General features: G+C 44.5%; 2 protein-coding genes across 5 annotated transcripts; one reads left to right on the top strand and one right to left on the bottom strand.

The window, feature by feature from the left end:
• The first annotated feature begins 7,453 nt into the window (after window positions 1-7,453).
• Window positions 7,454-12,359, top strand: tspan4b (tetraspanin 4b). Of its 2 annotated transcripts, XM_076996235.1 has the most exons (8): window positions 7,464-7,910; window positions 9,382-9,451; window positions 9,723-9,914; window positions 10,044-10,118; window positions 10,349-10,444; window positions 10,529-10,642; window positions 11,432-11,515; window positions 11,642-12,359. In XM_076996235.1, exons 2-8 carry the CDS (start codon window positions 9,383-9,385, stop codon window positions 11,708-11,710), a joined length of 699 nt encoding a protein of 232 aa, XP_076852350.1. In that variant the 5' UTR covers window positions 7,464-7,910; window position 9,382; the 3' UTR covers window positions 11,711-12,359. The 2 variants fall into 2 exon arrangements, with proteins under 2 accessions (XP_076852349.1, XP_076852350.1); XM_076996234.1 differs by having other exon boundaries at window positions 7,454-7,910; window positions 11,432-12,359.
• On the bottom strand, window positions 10,876-20,941 carry bcl2l12 (BCL2 like 12). 3 transcript variants are annotated; one of them, XM_076996222.1, is made up of 8 exons: window positions 20,658-20,941; window positions 14,823-14,979; window positions 14,416-14,632; window positions 14,120-14,312; window positions 13,821-13,952; window positions 13,333-13,400; window positions 12,841-13,101; window positions 10,876-12,651 (listed from the first exon to the last, which is right to left on the bottom strand). In XM_076996222.1, the coding sequence occupies exons 2-8, from the start codon at window positions 14,975-14,977 to the stop codon at window positions 12,613-12,615; spliced, it is 1,065 nt and encodes a 354-aa protein (XP_076852337.1). In that variant the 5' UTR covers window positions 14,978-14,979; window positions 20,658-20,941; the 3' UTR covers window positions 10,876-12,612. The 3 variants fall into 3 exon arrangements, with proteins under 3 accessions (XP_076852337.1, XP_076852335.1, XP_076852336.1); XM_076996220.1 differs by having other exon boundaries at window positions 14,120-14,315; XM_076996221.1 differs by having other exon boundaries at window positions 14,120-14,315; window positions 20,891-20,936.
• Window positions 20,942-22,696: the final 1,755 nt, after the last annotated feature.

Here is a 22,696-nt window from a genome sequence, read left to right on the forward strand (position 1 = left end):
CAGACACATCCCCAAAACAGGAACATGGTCTGCCACGTTTGCTATGGGGCAGCAGACTGATGGACTCACGGGTCAGCACACGGTTCAGACAAGACATGAGTCAGGACTACACCACTGGGAGACCACAGCAGGCACAGAACTGTCCACAGCAAAGATACAACTTACCGTCCAACCTTTGTCTCAGGTGACCGGGAGTTGGACCGAGCAGCAAGACCAGACAGGAGCGATGATTAGCACATTTACTATAGGGTACAAACCTGAGAGTTTTTCAACTCAAAACAGGGGTGTTCTAAAGGACACGGCAGGGATAAAACGCTGGGATAGCGTAGCTGTGACAGAGCACCCAACATCCCAGGAGACAGACAGCGTTATCCGAACCACGTCCTGGAGGGCTCAGAAGGAAGAGACTACTGTGGGGAGGGAATCCAAACCTGAAACGATGGAAACGAGTCCAACCATGGTGGCTCTGGTGAACCTCACAGACGACTCTGCAGTAACACAGATAATCAAAGGAAGTTACAACCTCACAATGGGGAAACAAGATCTGACCTACACCACCCTGAGCCATGACACAACACCGCTCACGCTGGATAAACAAGACACACGTCAAACAGGCCCTGCTGACAGCACAAGCCCAGATGGGAGCTCTATCGTGCCTACAGCCTATGACCTGAAGGGCGAGGTCACGGCCAGCTATTCTAGCATGACACAGACAGCAGTAAACACAACACAACATGATGTTCCCTACAGCCTGTCCACAAAGAACTTGGAGGAGACGCTTAGCTCCAATACCAGTGAAAATGCAAGTTCAATCTCAGAAGTGCATGCTGATCAGGACGTTGAGGAAATCTCCACAGAGAGTCTCACTACGACTCTCGCACTACTCACCACAGCCACTGAGGCGACAAGCAGGACTGACGCCACATACACAGACGGTCTCAGCGGGACTCTGACCAACACCACGGAGGCGCCAGAGAGCACCGCTACCGCTGTGAACACCACCCCACCTAGTGAGAGTGAAAGAGGATTGTGGCCATCCTGTCTCACTGAGGTCTCACCACCTGGATCTCAGCGATCGTCTAAGTTGGTCTGTTTAGTCACGCTGTGGAGCCTTGCAGTGACTGCTTCTGTCTTCCTGGGTCTGACCATATTCTTGTGTGCACGTCTGTCTGTGGTGAAGCAGAAGCGAATGATGTGGAGGGACAGAGCAGGACTCGGGCACTCAAAGGTCAAAGAGACACAGAGCCTGTGGGCTGAGCCCGGCGTCTCTGCAGAGGACAGAGTGGAATTCTGGTACACAAATGGAGCCACACTACACTCAGACTGGAGGGGGGGGGGACAGGGGCGGGAGGAGAGGGTGAGGAGAGAAAGAGAGGGAGCGAGGAAAGAACAGGGAAACGAGGCCGATTTGTGGCTGTTGCCCAGGGTGACCATGGAAGACATCACAGAGTTCTGGTACGGAAACAGGAGAGTGCGAAACACAGACAGGCTAGACAGACAGTGTCATCTTATAGGAATACATCAACACTCCCAAGAGTGAGTGAGTGAGTGAGTGTGTTTGTGTGTGTGTGTGTGTGTGTGTGTGTGTGTGTGTGTGTGTGTGTGTGTGTGTGTGAGAGAGAGAGAGAGAGAGAGAGAGAGGTAGTGAGAGACTGTGTGTGTGTGAAAGTGTGTGAAAGGGTGTGTGTGTGAGAGAGTATGGGTATCTGTTTAGCTCTTTGTGCGTGATGGCAAAACATAACGATTGTATTGCAGATTGTATTTGTAAAACTATTTTGTATACCTGAGCAAGACAGAGACTTTGTGGACTGAATTTATTAAATTTGTGGATTGAATTTATTAAATAATTGTGAATAATTGTTTGTATAAAGGTATAAATTACCAAATCTAGTGCTTTTGTCACTTCACTGTTTTGGTTTGGTATAATAAATTCTGTGTAAACACAAAAAAATGGTGTGACAAATGACATGAATAAAAGGTGTACAGCGGATGTTCAGCAACTGTGAAAGCCACATTGGTGATGGGGGTGTTAGTCCCGCTGAGGTGGGGCAGACAGAAGTGGGTGGGGTACAGAGGATGTTGTACAACACTGTTAAAAGAGGAAATGATTAGCAAATCTCACTGATATTCACTGATAGATTAAGAGGCACCCATGCAGTGATCCAGCACACCACCCAAAGAGTGGGGGAGAGTCTGCAGGAGAGTCGGTTAGTGTACTGACCCAGTGATAAAGGAGCAGTCATGATGGGTGGAGGCGCAGGGAGGCGCAATGTCGTTCTGACATGATCCCTGTTCCTCCACCCAGCTGCTCCGCCTCTGCAGATATGAACTGAACTGAACAGAAACTGAACTCAACTGAACTGAGATGTGGAACAGTGAGATAAAATGGGGAATCCTGCACCTCTAAATGGTTTGTTAAATGTACAATTGTGACACTCAAATGTTTTGCAAAGTACAACTGTGTTGTAACAGTGAGAGTAAACCTCTCAGTTATCTCACTGCACCATGTTCAGTCCTCATGTACACACACACACACACACACACACACACACACACACACACACACACACACACACACACACACACACTCATATGCATACAGACAGTAAGCAACACCTATAAGCTTCTATGTTTCAACACACCCAGTTTCCTCTTCAGTTTCTCTATTGTTGCATTTTTCTTTCTCATTTCACGCTCAGTACAGAACAGAGAGCAGGAGCGGGCCACACCAGCGCCACAGACCCAGACTCTCCGCCTGTTTCTGCTATCTGCCTCCCACCTGCTGCCTGACACGGCCCAGCTCACAGAGCGACACACTGAAACTGAGATAGAGGCAAGGAGACAGAGAGAGAGAGAGAGAGAGAGAGAGAGAGAGAGAGAGAGAAGGAGAGAGAGAGAAAAGGAGAGAGAGAAGAAGGAAGTGCGTGGTAAGAGGATCTAAACACTTGTTCCACTGGCCTCACTCACTACAGCACGTGTATGTTGGATTAGCTGGCTGGTAGCACACAAATATACAGGTAAGTGCTAGTTTTGAAAACTGACTGTTTTATGCTGATTTAATTTAATTTAAACTGAATACGTAAAGAAACCCTCGTAACTATAAGTTCAGTCAAGATCTTGATGAGCTGAAGGAAGTTGATAGTGGTTTGCATGGTAATCAGTGAGAGCAAACATCACAGAAGTACTAACCTCACCTGTGAAGGTAGGACAGTAAGTGAGCGTGTGAGCAGCTAGGGGCAGTGAACTGAAACCCTGACACTCGCGACATGAAAGGTGAGGTGACACAGTTCTTCTCTTCTTCCTCACTACACCGAGAGAAGTGCTGGAACACACCGAGAGTGTAAAATGGCAGAGAAGTGTTACACACCACACAACACACACACACAAACACGCGCACAACACATGGGTTTACCTCACACACTTTCCAGCACAAGCCTTTCTGCTGACTGCAGTCTGGTTTGGTCTCACGCATGTACCAGACCTGGAAGATGTTGTGCAGTGCAGTTTGTGTGACTTGCTGATGTTTGTTAATGCGTGTCTTCAGTGACTCAGGAAAAGTGTTCCTTATTCTCAATACTGGATATAAGTATAATGCGGGTATAAGTGTATGTAATATGAACTGTACTGTACTAAGGTGTGAAACAGAAACATAAACTGAAATCATAGACATCTATCTATCTTCTTAAATATGCAACTCAAATGTTTTGCAGCAAAAGCAGAGTTAAAGTATAGCTGTCAGTTATCTCCCTCCACCATGCACTGCTCGCGTGTACACACACACACACACACACACACACACACACACACACACACACACACACACACACACACACACACACACACACACACACACACACACATTCAGACTCACACAGGCACATACACATAAAGGTATAAACATTCAAATCAACTTTTGTAAATACAACATTAACATTTAAGTGATCATTAACGCTGAGCTGAAAACAGATTTAGAATTTGCTGTTGATGAACTGGATTGAACGTTATCCTTTGCATATTTACCATTTAATTTACATTGTGGTTTTCATGCTCAGTTACTAATCATGCCTCCCCATCTCTTCCTCTCTCTTTGTGTGTGTTTTTTTCACCACAGATTCACAAATAGAAAAACTAAAATATTGAGAGTGTGGGAGAAAGAGTAAGAGAGATTGAGGGTGTGGGAGAAAGAGGAAGAGAAGGGCTGTGTCTTTCCGGCCTAGATTAAAGCACGTTAACAGCTGAAGTGCAGTGATCTCTCCAAGCCCCAGGGAGGAACTACACATCGAGCATGTGTAGAAGAATGCTGATGACTGCTCCTGAACGTTAAACACACATGATGCGCAGCTGAACTTCAGCAAAGAAGACAAATCTTCACACCAAGCCCTGGAGGCCTTTTACTTGATACTCAGCCGCATATCTCACCCCTCCGGCACACTGACCCCGCCCCCACCACTTTGACTCCACTTTGACTCCAGCTACACCGTGTTGGTCCTGTCCCTCAGCACGCTGACCCTGTCCCCAGCACGCAGACTGTGGAAGAGGCCTGCAGTGAGGAGGTAGTGTGAGAGGAGACACTTTCAGCAGTGAGATGCGTGGTCCAGGCTTTTCTCTGAGCACTCTGCTGCTCTTTCTGTTTCTCGGATCCAATGTAAAGCCCCTGAGCACACAGGAGACGGTCCCGGAGAAAATATTTATGCATGTGAGCCCCACGCCATCAAGCAGAGGGCTCACCGCATCCCAAAGTGGGGAAGTTCTGACATCCCTGAGTGAAAGCGCTACAGAGCTGTCAAGTTCTACATCGTCAGGTGAAATCACTGGCTCTGATCAATCAACTCTGGCATCTACAGTTGATGGAACAACCTTCGGTGATCTCGGCAGTACAAACTGGGCCACACCAGCCACCTTCACAGCTGTACCATTGATTAGACATAAGCCAGACATGGGTACCACAGCAACAGGGTCCATTTCCTTGTCCACCAGTGCTGCTGAAGCTACAATGAGGATGACATTTGAAACTCCCACAAACATCCCAACGTTGTATGCTGTCGTGCCGACCCAGAGTTCAACGGCCATGCTGACAGATGCAGGGGCCAGCACGAAGCTGTACGAAACCACCCGTGAGCTTGCTGTGTCGGATCTGACAACTTCACTGCAACAAGAGAACACTGGTCAAGGAACAGATGCTCTCAGCAGTTCTACAGAATCCATGCACAGCTCATCAAAACCACCATCCCCTGCTCTGACAATCCCTGTCATGACACCGTCACCAACAATGCCTGCTGTGACAAACCCTGTGTCAACACCATCACCATCAGCCCCTGCTCTGACGACCGCACCAACCAATGCCCTGACAACAGCTGCTGTGACACTATCAGAGGCTGTTTCTACGCCCTTAGCCCTCACAGAAAAGACCCCCTCTATGGGCCTGCCCACAGGCTCCAAGACCACCCAGGAGCAAATCATGTCACAGCAGGCCACTACCAACGTTAGCGAACCCACAATCATTGTCAATGCAACAATCCCAGATTTGAACATGATATCAGACAGAAAAGTGATTGACGCTGTCCCACCAAGTCAAAGTCCAAGCTGGGTCCTCATCGCTGTTATTGCTGGGTGTGTTCTGTTAGGAGCCACTGTCTGCCTTGCTATGCTCATCAAGTGCAGAGTGAAAAGCAGGAGACAGTCCGGACACATTAATGGGTGGGGACAGAGGCCCAAGACAAAAAAAGGAGCAGGTGAGGACACGTGGGCAGGACCTGTGATGCTGGAGGGCAGAGAGAAGGTGGAGTTTGAGGGTCCGGAGGAGGGGCCTGGACACGGAGTCGACAAGAACGCAGAGGAGACGGACGGTATGCTCAGCACGTTTGTGGCCTTGGCAGAAAATGGAGTGGGACGTGATGGATCGAAGGAGGCTCAAAAGTGGGAGGAGCAAGAACCTCTGCTCTACATCGATGAGGATGTGAAGCAAGAGGGGAGGGAAAAGGAAGGGGTGGGGAAAGAGAAGGAGGAGGAGCCTAATGTCAAAGGAGGCAGTCTGGGAAACACAGAAACAAGGGAGACCGAGCTGAACGGAGAAACATACTGTCTCACCACTGCTGTGTGAGACTGAGCTGAACGGAGAAACATACTGTCTCACCACTGCTGTGTGAGACTGAGCTGAACGGAGAAACATACTGTCTCACCACTGCTGTGTGAGACTGAGCTGAATGGAGAAACATACTGTCTCATCACTGCTGTGTGAGACTGAGCTGAACGGAGAAACATACTGTCTCACCACTGCGGTGGGAAACAGAGATGAACTGGGTCTGATTTGACTGATCAATTTTATGCTGTAGTTCAAATTGTTGTAGATTACTGCTACCTACTGTATGCAAATGGCTCTCACATATCAGGGATATATCAATTACAAAAAAAAAACCAAATAAATACAAAAATATATCTACTTTATGTTTTACTTTATATATAAAGATATACTGTAAATAAAATGTAATCATTTAAATATATTTTATAAAATTTTACACATGAACACACATGCACACTGTTGAATAATCTACATTAAACGTTCAATTACAATTCTCAATTTTGTAAAGTACATGTTTATCTTAGTTTTTATTAAGAGGTTTTGATATCAATAGACTTACATGGGACACCCTGAGATCGTTCTTGAGTTCCATACTCCCTTTCATATTCAACACTGACCTCTCTGCTGCTACGTGGTTATTTCATAGAGACCACAAGGCACTGCTGTAAGTCGCCCAGGATACGGATGTTCGCTAAATACAGCACATGTTGATATATATACATGTCAATTGTATTAGATGAAGAGCGTTTTCCTTATCATTACCACTGAGTGCCACTAGGGGGAGCGACTACACAGCGCGTGTGAGGTATAGTTCTTAAGATGTAATAACCCGTAGCTGGAGTTTAATGCCTAAAACACATCTAGTTATATAAGCTAATTTGTCCGATTATTTCACAATGTATTTATTGTATTTAATATGGTCAGTATGAAGACCTCGTGTGTGTGTGTGTGTGTGTGTGTGTGTGTGTGTGTGTGTGTGTGTGTGTGTATGAGCCATGTTTGAAGAAGAATGTGAAAAACTGATTTGATATGGACTGAACTACACACTAACACTGCAGGAGCACAAATGAGCTAAGTGCCCTCAACAAACCCAATCCATCAAGATTGCTTAGAGAGAGAGAGAGAGAGAGAGAGAGAGAGAGAGAGGGAGAGAGAGAGAGAGAGAGAGAGAGAGAGAGAGAAGAGAAATTTCAGGAGGAGGGTCTTAGAAAAGAATGGAATCTCTGGGGACAAGAGGAAGGGGGAGGAGAAAAAAGAGAAAGACTGAGATCAGGGCTATTACCTCCATCTGGAACTTATTAAACTAGGAGAGAGAGAGAGAGAGAGAGAGAGAGAGAGAGAGAGAGAGAGAGAGAAAGAGAGAGAGAGAGAGAGAGAAGTAGTGTAGTAAGAGAAAAAAGATTGAGAACAACTGAGAACAAGGAGATTGGGATAAAAGGGAGACGTTTCCGTTGGCCATGGAAGAGTTGTTAGTTGGCTTAGGGTGTAGGGAAAGCTTTTTGGGAAGAAAATAAAGTTTCTGAGGTGAAATAAAAGAGACCTGACAGAAAAATCATACAAACAAAAACTAAAGCCTGCAAAACAGGGACGTGAATCCTGTCATCTTCTGAGGGATCGGTGACACTGCAGGACTGTGGCAGGAGGAGCAGGGACCTGTGGCAACAACACAGTCCCAGTTGGACAACACAGCGAAGCACAGAGGAGTCTGGGGGATTTGTTCTAAACTCACTTGTGAAATCCATCAAAGTTGAACCATATTCTTGAAAATTCCTGAAAAATTGCTGGAATTTTCAGTCTTCTTCTCAGACATCTTCGGCACCCAACACTGCAGGTAAATTAAATGTGTTTGTGTTTCATGCTAGGTACTGGTCATTAAGGAAGTGTGAAAGATGAGTTCCAGGTGCTGAGGGATGACACATGACTATAGTCCTTTGTTTTCTTGAACGTGCATGTAGAAATGGCCTTAGGCCAGAGGAATACTGCACAGAAAACCACACTTTTATATCACAGTGCTTCAAATGGTGACATACCTCACAGATATAAATGATATAAATGTTCTTCAATTTACATTATTTTATTGAAAGTGTGGTCAGTATAACAGTACATTGCAGTTTAGGTAATGTATTGTTTATATCTAAGTCATTTATTTTTTATATCTAGGCAATTTACTGTTGAGTACATAAGAGCATCTTATGCCAGGCAGTAGCACTTTGTTCCACTCTGTTTTTCTGTTTGAAAGTAAAATGGAGAGGATTGTGTATGAGGGCAATCCTTGTTCGAGCTCTCGGCAGGATCAGGTTTCGGTGTGTGATCTCATACCTGAAGGATGTGATTTTAATTCATACCCCATGTGGTTCTGCTTAAAAATGTGTTTTCCTCATGCCACCAAAAGTACATGCAGAGGACGAGGACCCTGACCCTAATCCTAACCCTAAACCTAACTCCTAAACCCTAACCCTAAATCTTAACCCTAACCTGTCAGGAAAGTCTTTGAGAACTGATGCAGTATGAACACAGGTTAAAGAGAGGCTTCAGTGTAGGGGTGAGTTTAGCGTGGCACACACTCAGTAGTGAGCAGGCTTCAGTGTAGGGGTGAGTTTAGCGTGGGTCACACTCAGCAGTGAACAGGCTTCAGTGTAGGGGTGAGTTCAGCGTGGCACACACTCAGTAGTTAGCAGGATTCACAGGGCCGCCGGTCTGGGCTGGGAATGTTTGTGAAGTATTGCTATCAGCAGAGCAAGGCCAGGGTGGCTACATCCTGCCAGGAAGGAGCTCTTCCCCTCTACAGAGGTCACCAAATTCCACGGTCATGAGTGTCAAAGCCAGCATGCATGCCCTAAAGCACAAAGCACACCGGGAACCACAAAGTAGCCCACACAAATGTGCCAAAGAGACACACATGCACACACACACACCATCATCTTATCAGAAATGTAACTAACAGTGTTTCAAAATAATTGCCTAGGCCTAACCCAGCACTAACCCAGTAACCCTAACATAAAAATTAAGCTTTTAAGTAAAAAAACAAACAAACAAAAATGAAACTGGAAGCACCTTTTTTTCTGAAAATGTACACAAACCGACACTTCTACATTTGCAATCAAATGTAAACGAGGTTCGTTTTCCAGATAGACTGATGTTGTGTAGTGGCATTTACTTTCAGTCAGCAGTATGTTTCACCAGTAAGAGTTTCAGCAATAAGGGTTTCAGCAGTAGGGTTTCAGCAGTAAGAGTTTCAACACAGTAAGGGTTTTAGAATTATGTGTTTCAGTGTCCTTGTGCCTCTTTCCTGTTTGTCACAGAATGGCGGTGTCAAGGGGCTGTCTGTGCTGTGTGAAGTACCTCATGTTTGTATTTAACCTCATCTTCTGGGTGAGTCACGCAAAAAGATTGGGCTCAGAGTCCCACGAAATGAAGCCATTTCCATGATTTTTCCATAATTTCTGAAATGTTTTTATACTGGCCTTTTATATGTAACAAATTATTTACTGGCATATGTCTTTTGAGTACTATAACAAATTATTAGTTCCCTGAAGCACTGCACCTTTCTCTCACCAAGACACTGACATGTAGACTTGGAAGTATTGGTTTATTTACTTGTCCATGCTTTAATCCTATTCCTATTTATATCTTTTATCAACAGCTGGGGGGATGTGGCTTGTTTGGCGTAGGGGTGTGGCTTTCCTTCACCCAATCAAAGTTCTCGTCCCTTCCACTATCCTTCCCTTCCCTTTCTGCTGCCAACCTGCTATTGGTTGCTGGGGGCGTTACTATGGTCACTGGATTCCTTGGATGCCTGGGTGCTCTAAAAGAGCAGCGCTGCCTGTTGATGACGGTGAGAAGCATGGTGATGACATCACAGGGTGATGACCTCATACATGATACAGGAGGGTGCAGTTGGTTTCGGTGGGAAGACTCCCAGCCTGGTTACCAAACGGCTTTCCTCTCTGCTTCTTCCTTCCAGTTCTTTGTCATCCTGCTGCTTCTCTTCCTGATTGAGGTCACTCTGATTCTGATTTTAAGCATCTACCACAAAGAGGTTGGAGCCTGCATCATACTGCACTTTTAAGAAATACTGAAATGTTGATTTTATACTACATTTTCAGATTCATTTAAATTCCTGTGTCTCTCTTTGTTACTTTAAAATTATGGATATTAATAAAATATATGAAAAATAAACACTAAATTGTTTGAGTTCATAAAATACTCTGTATTCTATTTTAGTAAACTATCATTTATAAGTCTCTATTTCTCCCCTCTGGACCAAAGCTGGACCAGAAAGCCAAAGATGACCTGATCCAAGGCATGAAGAACTACAAGACCAACAAGCCCCTGCAGCTGTCCTGGGACAACATGCAGACAATCGTAAGAGGGCTGTGATTCCTCTCCTCAGTGCTCCCCAGTCCCAGCCGTTTAAGCCCTAAACCCTCGCCCCTGTGCTGTCTGCAGTTTAAGTGCTGTGGCGTGAGCAACCACACGGACTGGCACAACAACACGAGCTCGGGCCAGCCGCCGGCATCCTGCTGCAGACCAGGCGCCAGCCCCTGCCACAGATGGGAAGAGGTCAGACCACTTGATTTTCCACTTTTGGGCTTTTGTAATGCTTGGTCCCCCCGAGGCCCAACACACCAATGCATGGTCTACGCTTTTATTTCAAGGTCCTCGATCAGAGGCATAAATGACATTTTGGGTGAAGAAGTTTTGAATATATCAAAAGCTCAGATCCACATATTTTGAATATTAGTCTTCATTTTTTTATAAATTATATAAACATTTTAGTAAACACAGACAAAACATGTTTGTATGGCATAGATTTATTTGCAATCTCCTGAAGAATTGGTCATGAGTCACATTGAGCGCTCTGGTTCCAAGCCCTTGATCCGTACGTCTGTGTCAGTGCAGAGCCGTATGGTGGGATGATGAATACGGCTGATTTTGGTCAACACACGGGGCCTCATCCAAGAACACTTTAGTATTTTGTCATGTGTCTGCCGTTAGTCAGTTCGACAGTGCTACATCAGATTCAGCAAATATTCATACGTTCATAAATTGTAAAAAGGACAAACAGCTCTTGGAGCACTTGTGCATTCTGAGTGTACCCAAGAGAAAATCCTAAATGCAGTCCAGGAGTTTTAAGAAGAAATATATTCCCACGAGAAGTTCATCCACCTTTGGCTCATGTTTCTACACATCCTGTAGTTCTGTAGTTCCTCCAGAGTTGCACTGAAGAACATCAGTCTGGCTATGGGACACAGAAGTATTAAACACAATCATGTCTCAGTGTCTTCTGTCTTCTTTAACTGCTACTGACTGACGTCTCCCTGTGCTCTTTGCTGTCTCTCTTCTTCTCAGCCATGCTATGAAAAGGCCAAAGAGTTCCTCCTGAGCAATCTCACATCAGTGCTGGGCTTTGGTGTGTGTCTCGGTGTCGTACAGGTAATCACAGCACCGCATCACACCATCACTCTCACCACGTACACACACACACACACACACACACACACACACACACACGTGATCAGTCTTGCTCACGCTGCAGTTTTTTGTGGTGTCTCCCTGCAGATCCTGGCCCTGGCATTCTCTATGCTGATGTACTGCCAAATTCTACGTGCTGAAAAATACCTGGACTGAGCAGCCCTGCACACACACACACACGCGCGCGCACATACACACAAACACACACCCCGTCTGCCTAATGCAACAGCAGTGTGTGAAGATGAGTGTGTGCTGAACACGTGTGGAACATGAAGCCTGTAATATCTGTGCCACATGAAGAATTGTGTTTATGTGTGAGTGTAACATGAGGAATTGCATGTGCATGTGTGTGTGTATGTGTAACATGAAGCCGATTAGATTCTTTCATATGTGTGTCTTGTAGTGTTATGTGTCTTTGACACATCGCTATTTAAGTCTGGAATTCCTAGCAGCATAACGTTTTGACTCTTAAAAAACGGCCTCTGAGATATGAAAACAATGTGTGGGGTGGAGCAGTTACCCTAAGGTTGCATATTTTGTAAACAAAGCCAAGCAGCAGGCCGTTCCACTGCTGTAATGCCATCCTTCCATCCGAGGGTAGGGGTGCCAGGGTACCCTCACCCAGGCCCACAGCCTGCCTCTCCACACAAACCCAGACTGGCCATGTATGGACGGGTTTAAGTTGCTCTATATGGTTTTTGCTGTATATAATGTACAGAGTTTCCATTTGTGTGCGTCACTGTCTGAATCTTTGTCTTAAGGTCAATAAAAATAAATCACAGTTACACTGTTGAGAAAAACTAAACCAGCAAACAGACTGATTCCCCACCCGTCTTTAGTCTAAAATGATGCCCCCTCGTACTGTAATGCTGCAAAAATAAACACAATTTCTATGACATTCCTTATTTTCATATAAAAATACAGTAAAAAACTATCAGCATATAAAAAAAATATAAATAAATGAGAACCAGTAGAAAATTCACACTCATCATTAGTAGTGTTGATGCCCTAGGCTACTATCCACTTCACTTCCAAGATCCAAGGTTATAAGCCTTTGGTTAGTCATACTCTTGGCTTTCCATTTGGACAATACTCTCCTGGGAAAAACAAACAAACAAACAAAAAAAAAAACAATTTTGAATATTTACTTCACACAACTCAACACTGCCACCATCTGGTGAAGTGCTCAACTACACATTGGTGACATATTGAACTGTGAAGCAGTGAGCAGGGTAATAATGTGACGCTATAATGTGAGAGCAGACAAGTGAGTGGCTGTCGCTCACCCATCCCCCTTGACTCTTCACCCAAGGGGCAAAGTTCTCCATGTATCGCTCAGCGTAACCTTCCACTCGCTGTGTCACTCCTGTTGCCGTGACGACCCGGCGGGTCATCTCCATAGTGATGGCGACCCGCTGCAGCATGGGGCTTTCTTGAGCGGGAAGGGGCGGGTCTGCGGCTACGCTGGCACACGCGTCCAGGAGTCTGGCAAAGGACGAGTAGGAGAGGCGCATGAGGGACTTGCGCAGGAACGGATCGGCGTTAATCTGCACGGAGAAAAAGAAACAGATATTTCATGAAGCGCTATAGCAACATTCCCAGCTAGCTGTAGAAGACGTGTCCCTGTTTGTCATTATATAGGAAGTTCTGTCACAGTCATAAACAATCCTTAAGGAACTGCTCTAGACGCTGCTGGTGTGTGCAGATGGCTGCTCCATTCTCAGACTGGGAGCGCTGGGACTGGTGTGTGTGGGAGTGCTGGAGTCTGCCCTGCTCACCTTATCATTCATTACGTCACCCTCTGTGGTGAGCAGCTGCACAAGCTGTTGAACCACGGCTTCCTTGTCTTGTTGAGTGTGGAGAAGAGAGTTCAGGAGGAGAGAGGAGGAGTTAGGAGAACACACAGAAAAACTTGAAACTCTACATCTTCAAGACACATTTTCCTCATTCTCAAGACCTGAGTAAATGTGTGACTGTAGATCTTCTCATTGAATAAACTTTATTGATCCCACAAGTGGGAAATTAAATGAATGGTCTGTTAATCTTACAGTTTCTTCCTTTAAATTTCATCTTGCAGTTTTTTTTTTATTTTCTTTCATTTCCTTTTTCAATGTTTAACCTTTAAGTGTCTTGTTTTATTTATATTTGCACTCACAACAATCATACAACAATCTGTGTTTACCGTACCCTGACTCTTCTGTTTAACTAAGATTTTGGCTCGTATATGTGCATGTGAACACTCTGTGAAACCAGAAGTCTGAATCACCTGTGGGCTTGACAGGCTCAGGTTTAGGGATCTGCTCTGGAATCACTTTAATGGGAGATTTCCTCTTGACGCTCTTCTGAGCGATTCGGTCCAAGGTCTCTGCCACATCGTTGTAGAACTCCGGCGGGTGCGCTGGAAATGATCACAGACATTTATGCTACAGGAAGGATCTTCACATACATGCAGTATTAACAGAGGCCAAGCCGGACTTTTTTCTGATATATGGCACGTGTTTTGATGATCTAAATCATTATAATACATTAAAGTATCATGATATTAATCTTGGATGTTTCACCTACATGGCGACAGAGCAGGTTTAGCAGGCTCCAGAACCTTCGCAATTTGCAAGGTTGTTGGTCGTGCACCATGGGAGTCGTCTTTCCTTATGCTCTTCTTTTTGAACAATTCTGTTAGTTTCAGTTTGTTCTTCTTCTTCTTCTTGTCACCTGGATTGTGTTCACACTCCTCTTCAGAAGCAGAGGACTTCTCCTCCTGCTGGCAACCAAAATGAAACATTAGCCAACCCTGCCAAATCATTACAGAGAATTGTTCTGAAAACTACAACATTGTGCGGTTGTGTGACAGCACTGCCCACCTTCTCCACCCGACCCGCCTTCCTCTCCAGTGAGGCACTCTGTGATTGGTCACCATGGCTGTCTTTCTTGCTGTTCCGTGTCATGGATGAACCTGGCTTCAATCGTCTCTTTATCAGGTTTTTAATTCCATGTTTCTTCTCCTCTGCCGCACTAATCTTTTCATCCAGAGAGTCCCAGCCACTGTCTTCCTTTCTTTGCTTATCCTTCAGCGACACACTGTGTGAGAGTCAGAGAGACACATTTAATACCTCTGTCAATACTAATGACATGAACTAATTGACTAATTGACATGAACATTACGCAGTACATATGAACATGAAGACAGCAGAGCCCTGACTGGGTTTCGAGAAGTTTGTCTTTGGACCTTTAAGGCCTGGGCATCAGGATGGTTAGGTGTGCGTGCTACCTGTATATGTTGGGGTCATGATATTCACCCCCAATCCTGCCAGGGCGGTCTGCAGGAGTGACGGACAGAACATGGCGGAGGAAGCTCTTCAACACCAAACGTGTCTCCTCCTTCACCTCGATGAGAGACGGAGTGGGAGAGGGAGGGGCAGACATCTCTGAGAGAGAGAGAGAGAGAGAGAGAGAGAGAGAGAGAGAGAGAGAGAGAGAGAGAGAGAGAGAGAGAGAGAGAGAGAGAGAGAGAGTGTCTGTTTCACCCTGGATCCAACACTCTCCAGTCCTACCTACTTACCATCTTTTCCATGATTACTCTATGCTGCCCCTAGTGTTCTCCATTGTTAATCACTAAGTATTCAGTTGACACTATTGTCATGTGCTTGTTTTCCTTGGTCATTTTTATATTTAGTGCTGCATGGAGACCTGTAACTCCTACCGCTTATCCAAAGCTGCATTTGTGATAGACAGTAAAGCTGATATACTAAGTCACCTTCGATATGTCCATCAGGGCATCGTAATAGAACTGTCCACTACTGTTCTTGGACTAACATGCCCACATTGGCCTATATCTCGCCCATTACAACAAACTATGTGTCATACTGTTAACCAGTATAATATGAACTTAACTAAAGCCTGTCTACCTGCTCTCTTCCCTTACCTTACATTAACTTAACTAAAGCCTGTCTACCTGCTCTCTTCCCTTACCTTACGTTAACTTAACTAAAGCCTGTCTACCTGCTCTCTTCCCTTACCTTACGTTAACTTAACTAAAGCCTGTCTTCCTGCTCTCTTCCCTTACCTTACGTTAACTTAATTAAAGCCTGTCTACCTGCTCTCTTCCCTTACCTTACATTAACTTAACTAAAGCCTGTCTACCTGCTCTCTTCCCTTACCTTACATTAACTTAACTAAAGCCTGTCTACCTGCTCTCTTCCCTTACCTTACATTAACTTAACTAAAGCCTGTCTACCTGCTCTCTTCCCTTACCTTACATTAACTTAACTAAAGCCTGTCTACCTGCTCTCTTCCCTTACCTTACGTTAACTTAACTAAAGCCTGTCTACCTGCTCTCTTCCCTTACCTTACGTTAACTTAACTAAAGCCTGTCTACCTGCTTGTCACGTAGGGCTACGCCCCCCTCTCTAGTTTCCTGCTCCTCGTGTCTGTGTCGTTCCTTGCGTGTCTGTCTCCATGGTTTCCCCTCGTCTGCCACGCCCATGTCGTCATTGTCTTAACTGTGTCTAGTTTAGTTCTGTGTATTAATAGTCCCAGTATTTCCCTTGTCCCTCATCGCGTATTTTGTGAAGTTCATGTTTCTTTGTGGAAAGTTGTAAAGTTGTGTTCTAAGTTCTCTAGCTCTGGTATTTGTGATTCGTGTTTCCCCGTTTGTTCCTGCCTGTTCCGTTTCACTGCCTGGTTTTTGTTCAATGTTCGGACTCCTTAGAAAACCTGACCTGCTATCCAGTTCGACTCCGAGTTTGGAATTTCCCTTAATAAATCTCGCTCTCCTCAGCGTTTGTGTCCGCCTGTTACCGTTACACTGCTCTGCTCCCTCACCTTACATTAAATTAACTTAAGCCTGTCTACCTGCTCTGCGCCTTCACCTTACATTAACTAAAGCCTGTCTACCTGCTCTGCTCCCTCACCTGACATTAAATTAACTTAAGCCTGTCTACTTGTTCTGCTCACTCACCTTACATTTCTTCTCAATCACTTCTTCTTGGACAGGTCCCATCCGTTTACAAAATCACTGCTGTCACTCCCATGCTCAAGAACCTACTGTGAGATCCTTCAGATCTCAAAAAACTACTACCCTATTTCCAACTTCTCCCCCCCTTCCTGAGCTCATCCTGATTGGCACCAAATCCATTCTTAGCCAAACCCATCCTCTCTCTCTCTCAACATCAGTAATGTAACAATATATCCCTATACTACTGTCCGAAATCTGGGTGTCCTTGATTCCAATCTCTCTTTCACAACTCACATAAATTCTGTGGTAAAAACTGCATTCTTTCACCTATGCAGAAAAGCCAAAATTCAAAGATCCCTCTCAGTCTGCTGCTATAATGCTTATTCGTGTCTTCATCTCCAGTACACTAGACCACTATAACTCCGTTATTCATGCCTTCATCTCCAGTACACTAGACCACACTAAACAGCTGTAACTCCTTGCTAGCTGGCATTAGCTCCTCTTCTGTCCATAAACTTCAGAAGATACAAAACTCTGATGCTTGGCTACTCACTTACACCTGCACTCATGACCACATCACACCTGTTCTCCAGCACCTTTAATCATGACATCACACCTGTTCTCCAACATCACTCATCACACCTTTTCTCTAGCATCTCCACTCATGACATCAGACCTGTTCTAAAGCATCTTCACTGGCTCCCCATTAAATACCAGATCCAAATCAAGATTCTTCTACTGTTATAAGGCTCTAAACAATCGTGCAACTCCTTATTTGTCCAAAGTTCTTCTTCTCCACAAATCATCTTGTTCTCTTAGGTCTTCTACTGCTGGGCTTCTAACTGTTCCGTCATCTAAACTCTGTGGCTTTGGTGATCACGTATTTTCCAGACTCGCTCCTCGCCTGTGGAAATCCCTCCCATATGTGATCAAACAATCTTCCTCTCTTTCTGTATTTAAATCTAATCTTAATACTTACACTTACACTCTTCTTTCTTCGTTCTGCTGCCTGATTACTTTACTACTCATTGCTGATGTTTAACTGTAATATTGTTGTCTCGTTGATGTTTTTCTTATCTATTGATCTTCTACTCTGTGTGTGTTGTGTGTGTAACGAGTAGCCCCTCCCTGGGTCTGCCTCTTTTGTGTTTCCTTGGTTTTTTCATGCCTTTTAATTTGGGTTGTTATTACTTTCACCTGTGTTGCATTTAATTCCGTGTCGTTCTTCTATTTAGTTCTCTCGCGTTTCTCCATTGTTGTCTGTTATTCGTCTTGGCCATGTATGTACGTCTGTGTTCACGTAAGAATTACTGATGAAAATCTGCTAAGATTAACCTGATCCTAGTCACGCTCTTGTCTAGTTATATTTGATGGTTTTGTCATTTGGTCTTTTATGTTTTGTCTCCTTGAAGTAATCAGTGTTCTTTCATGTCCTCTGTTTGAATTGTTTATGTGTATCGGAGTTGTTTTGAGTCGTGGTGTTTTATGTGATTGAGAAGTCTTCAGTTTACTCTCGTCCTGTTGTTCTTGTTTAAAGAGTGACTGTTTGTAATTGTTGTAAATATAAGTGTTCTGTGTGATCCCTATGTTGCTTAAGTAATCGTGTTGAGTGTTCTTTTGATAGTTGCCTGATGCACTTGGTCAGATTGATTCAGTTATGTAGCCGTAGTATTCTTTGTGCCTGTGTCTAGTGTATTGTTCAATTGGTGTCCATTCGTATTAGAATTGCTGTGATGTTGTATATGTGTATATTTTGATTGTGAGTTTTGCGTGTGTGTGATTTCTAGGATTGTGTTTGTTGCTGTATATTGGGTTAATCATGCCTCGTCGATCCCGGAAGGGTTCGTCAAGTGTTCGTGTGGGTTATTCGTCTCTCTCCGTTGTTACGGAGAGTTTAACCCCTTGTGTACTGAATAAAAGTAAGCTCTCTTCGCAATTATGTTCGCCCTCCGGTTTTTGCGAGTCTCAGATGTTACACTGTTGTTCTGTGTACTGATGAATGTAAGCATCTTTGGGTTTTAGAAACCCATATAAAGATAGCGTTATATAAAAATAAAGTATTATTATTATTATTATTAGGCCTATGTGCAGTCTTTTTTTGCTAGGACAGTTTTGGTACCACCCAGCCTCCTAAAGGTGAGTGCACCTGCTGGTCTTCTCTTCCTGGGCCGCCCTGGTAAGTGCATCACCTGTCCTCCTACAGTTTTAACATCCCAACAATACAAATAGGTTTCAAGATGAGGCCTAAAACAGGTAACGAGGGGGAAGCCTAACGTGAAGACGGAGCTAGTTTCAAAATGTAGGAGCCATGACAGCAAAAACACATCTATTACTTACCGAGACTGAGAAAGTGTGTTTTATAGACATTTTCATGTTTCACACATCCAAAACATCTATATTTATGTGCTTTGCAGACAGGTTTCTGTGAGTTCTTCCTACCCGAAAACACACACCTTCCTCGTCGTGCACACACACACACACACACACACACACACACACACACACACAGGCGTGAGGCAGCAGACCCCTGTCCACTGTCTCATTCTCACTGTAATGCTGGATCTCTCTCAGTGGGCTTATATATGCTGTGGGTGGGAGTGCCGGACTAGCAGCTGACTCTGCAGTAATGGTGTAATCCAGAAGTCAAACCCTGAAGTCGATTGTTGTGTCTGTTATGGCTTCTCCTAACCTCTTCCTTTAAATTACGGATTCATAGTGTTGCCCTTCCTCTTTCTGCAGATCACCTGCCCATGGCCCCGCCACTTCGGCAAGCCAGAAATGTGCATACAATGTGCTTTCTGGAGACCTTGTGTATTACACTTCAGCTTTTACCACAGTGCACTACAGCTACTCACTGGGATGTTATTCAGATGAAAGTTGCATTGTTTAATATTTATACATGCATGCGTGTGTGGTAAGGGCAGAGAAGTGAAATCGCAGGCAGTCTTCTGCACGCCACATAATCAGAAATCAGACACAGACCTGGAAATTCCAGTCTATTAATGAACATCTTTACACACGCACGCATACACGCAAGCACACACACACACACACACACACACACTATATATATATATATATATATATATATATATATATATATATATATATATAATGTATTATAATCACTATATATCATGGGCGTAGAAGCGAAAGCAAAAGTGTTTTGAACTGACATTTCCCACATTCGCTTACACTCAGATACCGAGTCAGACCTGGAAGTTCCGGTCTTTTCACATTTCAAAGATTCTCCACGTGAACCCATTACAAATTCGTCCCACGGCCGAAAGCAGAGCGCGCGTGCCGGCTGTTCTACCGCGTCACTGAATCGACGGCGCGAGACAGCGAGACCAAACGTACGGTTTATGTTATTGTTACGCAACTTTTAATAAATTACACTGAAACCGACTGGATTCATTACCAATTTAATTATTAGTGTGATTAACTAGTTAATTTAACGAACCCTGCTTGTAAATAGAAACCGACCCATTACATTCCCGAATTTCAAAATTCTCGGGGAAATTCCCGATTTTCAAAATAGCCAGTTTTACCCGTTCAGCCTTTTATCCGTTTAAGGGGTATATGGAGGCAGACACAGGGTATCACCGCCCGAGAGTCAGTAATATGACAAGATAACTTTAAAAAAACAACACATTATGTATAATAACTGAAATAATAGTAATAACACTGCTGCTACCAGTGTTACTACTACCACACTACTCCTACTAGGCTACTAATAATAACAACAATGAAAATGAATAATAATGCTTCTTCTCAATGGGAAAGGGGAATGGACTTTTACTTATCATGAATAGTAAATAAATTATTTTATATTCTGTACCTCATATGGGCCACATGCTGAGTTATGGTTTTAATATAACTTGAAAATTCCAAGACCTGCAACTCAAACATTTTGAAGTAATGAGTCTGTGTGTCAGTATGTGTCCTAAAATCAAGATTAATAGAGCTCTTTCGGGTGTTTTAGAGAACACTGGAGCTCCTCTGCTGCGGGGTAAACTACCGGCACGAACGGGCAGCGCATTCGCCGCTCGACAGAGAAGAGAAGAATCATCTGGACACCTGGTCATAAACATTCTTCGGAGTAAAAAAAACATAATCTGGACAAAACATCAATGTAATTTCCCATACCTGTGGCAATCGATTTCAGCGTAAGCACGACGACCACGTTTCCATGCAGTTAAGGTAGATGCCAGTCGTCGACTGGACGACACTGGTTAGACGGCGTAACTCGGTGCTAAACGTACTGAACGAAACCGTTCGCTCTTCTTTCAGAAGTTCGCCTAAATCCGTATCTCATAACTACTGAATCTGTGCTACTGATTCAGCTCAGCAGACTTTTCTTTCATGCGGGAATTTCATACCTCTTCCATATCAACTCCAAGGCGACGTCCCGCCCCTGCCGAGATCTTACTGGTGGGACGTCTTTCCTGCCCAACTCCTTGTGCGCATGTCGATGAGGTGTCCAGCGTGATTAGTTGGACAGCAGATACTCTCTTTAGCACGCAAGGACTACCTTACGCAAACAAAACGTGTAGTCTACGTTGTAGCATAGGCTAGATCAGCACAATTATATCAGTGAAGCTATCATGTAAACTTTACAATGTTTTCACACATGCACTTGACAAATCTCGAGTCTTTCATAACTTTTTTATTTATTTGTGTTTCTGAGTAAACATTAATAGCAATGTAAATAACCATACTGTTTAATGACGCTTTTAAAGACAATAGTTATAACACTTGATGAGGTTGACTGACTGAGCCCCCCCCAAACCCCGTCCAGCGTCACCTTAAAACCAGACACTGGTACAAGGATTGGGAGAGTCCATGACAGCTGAACAGGACACCAGTCCAGAGGCCTGTGGGTCTAGGACATAGACGGCACCTGGATACAGACTCAGAATGACAAACCACCTCCACCACCCCCCCCCCCCCTTCCACTCTCTCTCCCTCTCTCTCTTTCTCTTTCTCTCACTCTGTCTCTCTCTCTCTCTCTCGCTCTTTCTATCATGCACACCCACATACACTCAAGCATACATACAAACATACAAAAAAAGAACAACAAGAACTATAACTAGTAGAGTGAATTTTGGTGCTGAAATAGAAGAAGAGGAAAATAAAATCAGCAATATGAGTCTGGAGGGTGTAGTTAGCTGGTGCGCTCCTTCTGCGCTGTACCCGGCTGTGGCTTCAGAGCAAACTGTTCAGATAGTTACTTCAGTGTCGGGACGAACGAGAGAGGAAGAGAGAGAAAGAGAAAGTGTCCAACCACAATAATGAGAAAAATGCTGAGGTATAAAAGAGACAGAAAGTGTCACAGAAAGCGAAACTCTGGAGCCGATGTCTCAAAATGCACGAGAAACTGCAAAAACAAGTAGAATGAATCCAGCAGGGACACAAGCACCCATGGATGTGAAAGTTGTAGTTACCAGCAAGAACACCAAGCAGCACCCAGCCCTTTCAGAAAGTCGTCCTCGTCTTTTGTCCTCTGCATCTGCGTCCTTTGGGCTGTCGTCTCACTGTGCTTCGCTAGGCTGTGGTTCGCTGGGGTCGCTGGGGTCGCAGCGCTGCACAGTGACACTTATTTCCTCTTCAGTGTAGCTGCTGTGTGCCTCAGTCTGTACCTTCAGCTTCGCTTGCATTGTTTAGCCTACTAACTTCCCATCTGTCCCGCGTCCTGCCACGACGGGACTCCTCTCCTCTCTGTCCCGCGCTCCCTCTATCTACCCCTCACTCAGACTCCCTATCTCCCCCAAATCACTGTTGCCCTGACCGGGAAACCAATGGGGACCGGCACAGCTGGGCGAGGCACTTCCCCTGTGACAGGAAACTAGCAGAGAGAACACACAAACACAGACACACACACACACACACACACACACACACACACACACACACACACACACACACACACAGATAGGGAGAAAGAGAGTCACAGATATATAGACAGAGAGAGAGAGAGGAAGAGAGATAGAGGGAAAAGATTTGACAGTACTTGGTGGTTGGTGCAGAGTTTAAGTATTACACAGTGTGGTAGGAACAGAGTAGAGGTGATTTAAAACTCAGCATTGGGGTAAGTGAAAGAGACCAGTGTGGAGGTCCTGTAACAGACATGTATGTTGGGGAGGCGGCTGAATTCTTATGCACTTGTTAGTATTGGCTACTATCAA

Source organism: Brachyhypopomus gauderio, chromosome 2 (genome assembly GCF_052324685.1).
Source record: "Brachyhypopomus gauderio isolate BG-103 chromosome 2, BGAUD_0.2, whole genome shotgun sequence".
Taxonomy (NCBI): domain Eukaryota; kingdom Metazoa; phylum Chordata; class Actinopteri; order Gymnotiformes; family Hypopomidae; genus Brachyhypopomus; species Brachyhypopomus gauderio.

What these genes read in the sequence shown, in the direction of transcription:
- tspan4b (XM_076996234.1), top strand. Translation starts at nt 9,383, where the DNA reads ATGGCGGTGTCAAGGGGCTGTCTGTGCTGTGTGAAGTACCTCATGTTT. An exon ending in TATTTAACCTCATCTTCTGG is followed by an intron (nt 9,452 to 9,722) that starts GTGAGTCACGCA and finishes TTTTATCAACAG; the next exon opens with CTGGGGGGATGTGGCTTGTT. An exon ending in AGCGCTGCCTGTTGATGACG is followed by an intron (nt 9,915 to 10,043) that starts GTGAGAAGCATG and finishes TCTTCCTTCCAG; the next exon opens with TTCTTTGTCATCCTGCTGCT.
- bcl2l12 (XM_076996220.1), bottom strand. Translation starts at nt 14,977, where the DNA reads ATGTCTGCCCCTCCCTCTCCCACTCCGTCTCTCATCGAGGTGAAGGAG. An exon ending in AGGCGGGTCGGGTGGAGAAG is followed by an intron (nt 14,316 to 14,415) that starts GTGGGCAGTGCT and finishes TTTGGTTGCCAG; the next exon opens with CAGGAGGAGAAGTCCTCTGC. An exon ending in TGAGCCTGTCAAGCCCACAG is followed by an intron (nt 13,401 to 13,820) that starts GTGATTCAGACT and finishes ACACTCAACAAG; the next exon opens with ACAAGGAAGCCGTGGTTCAA.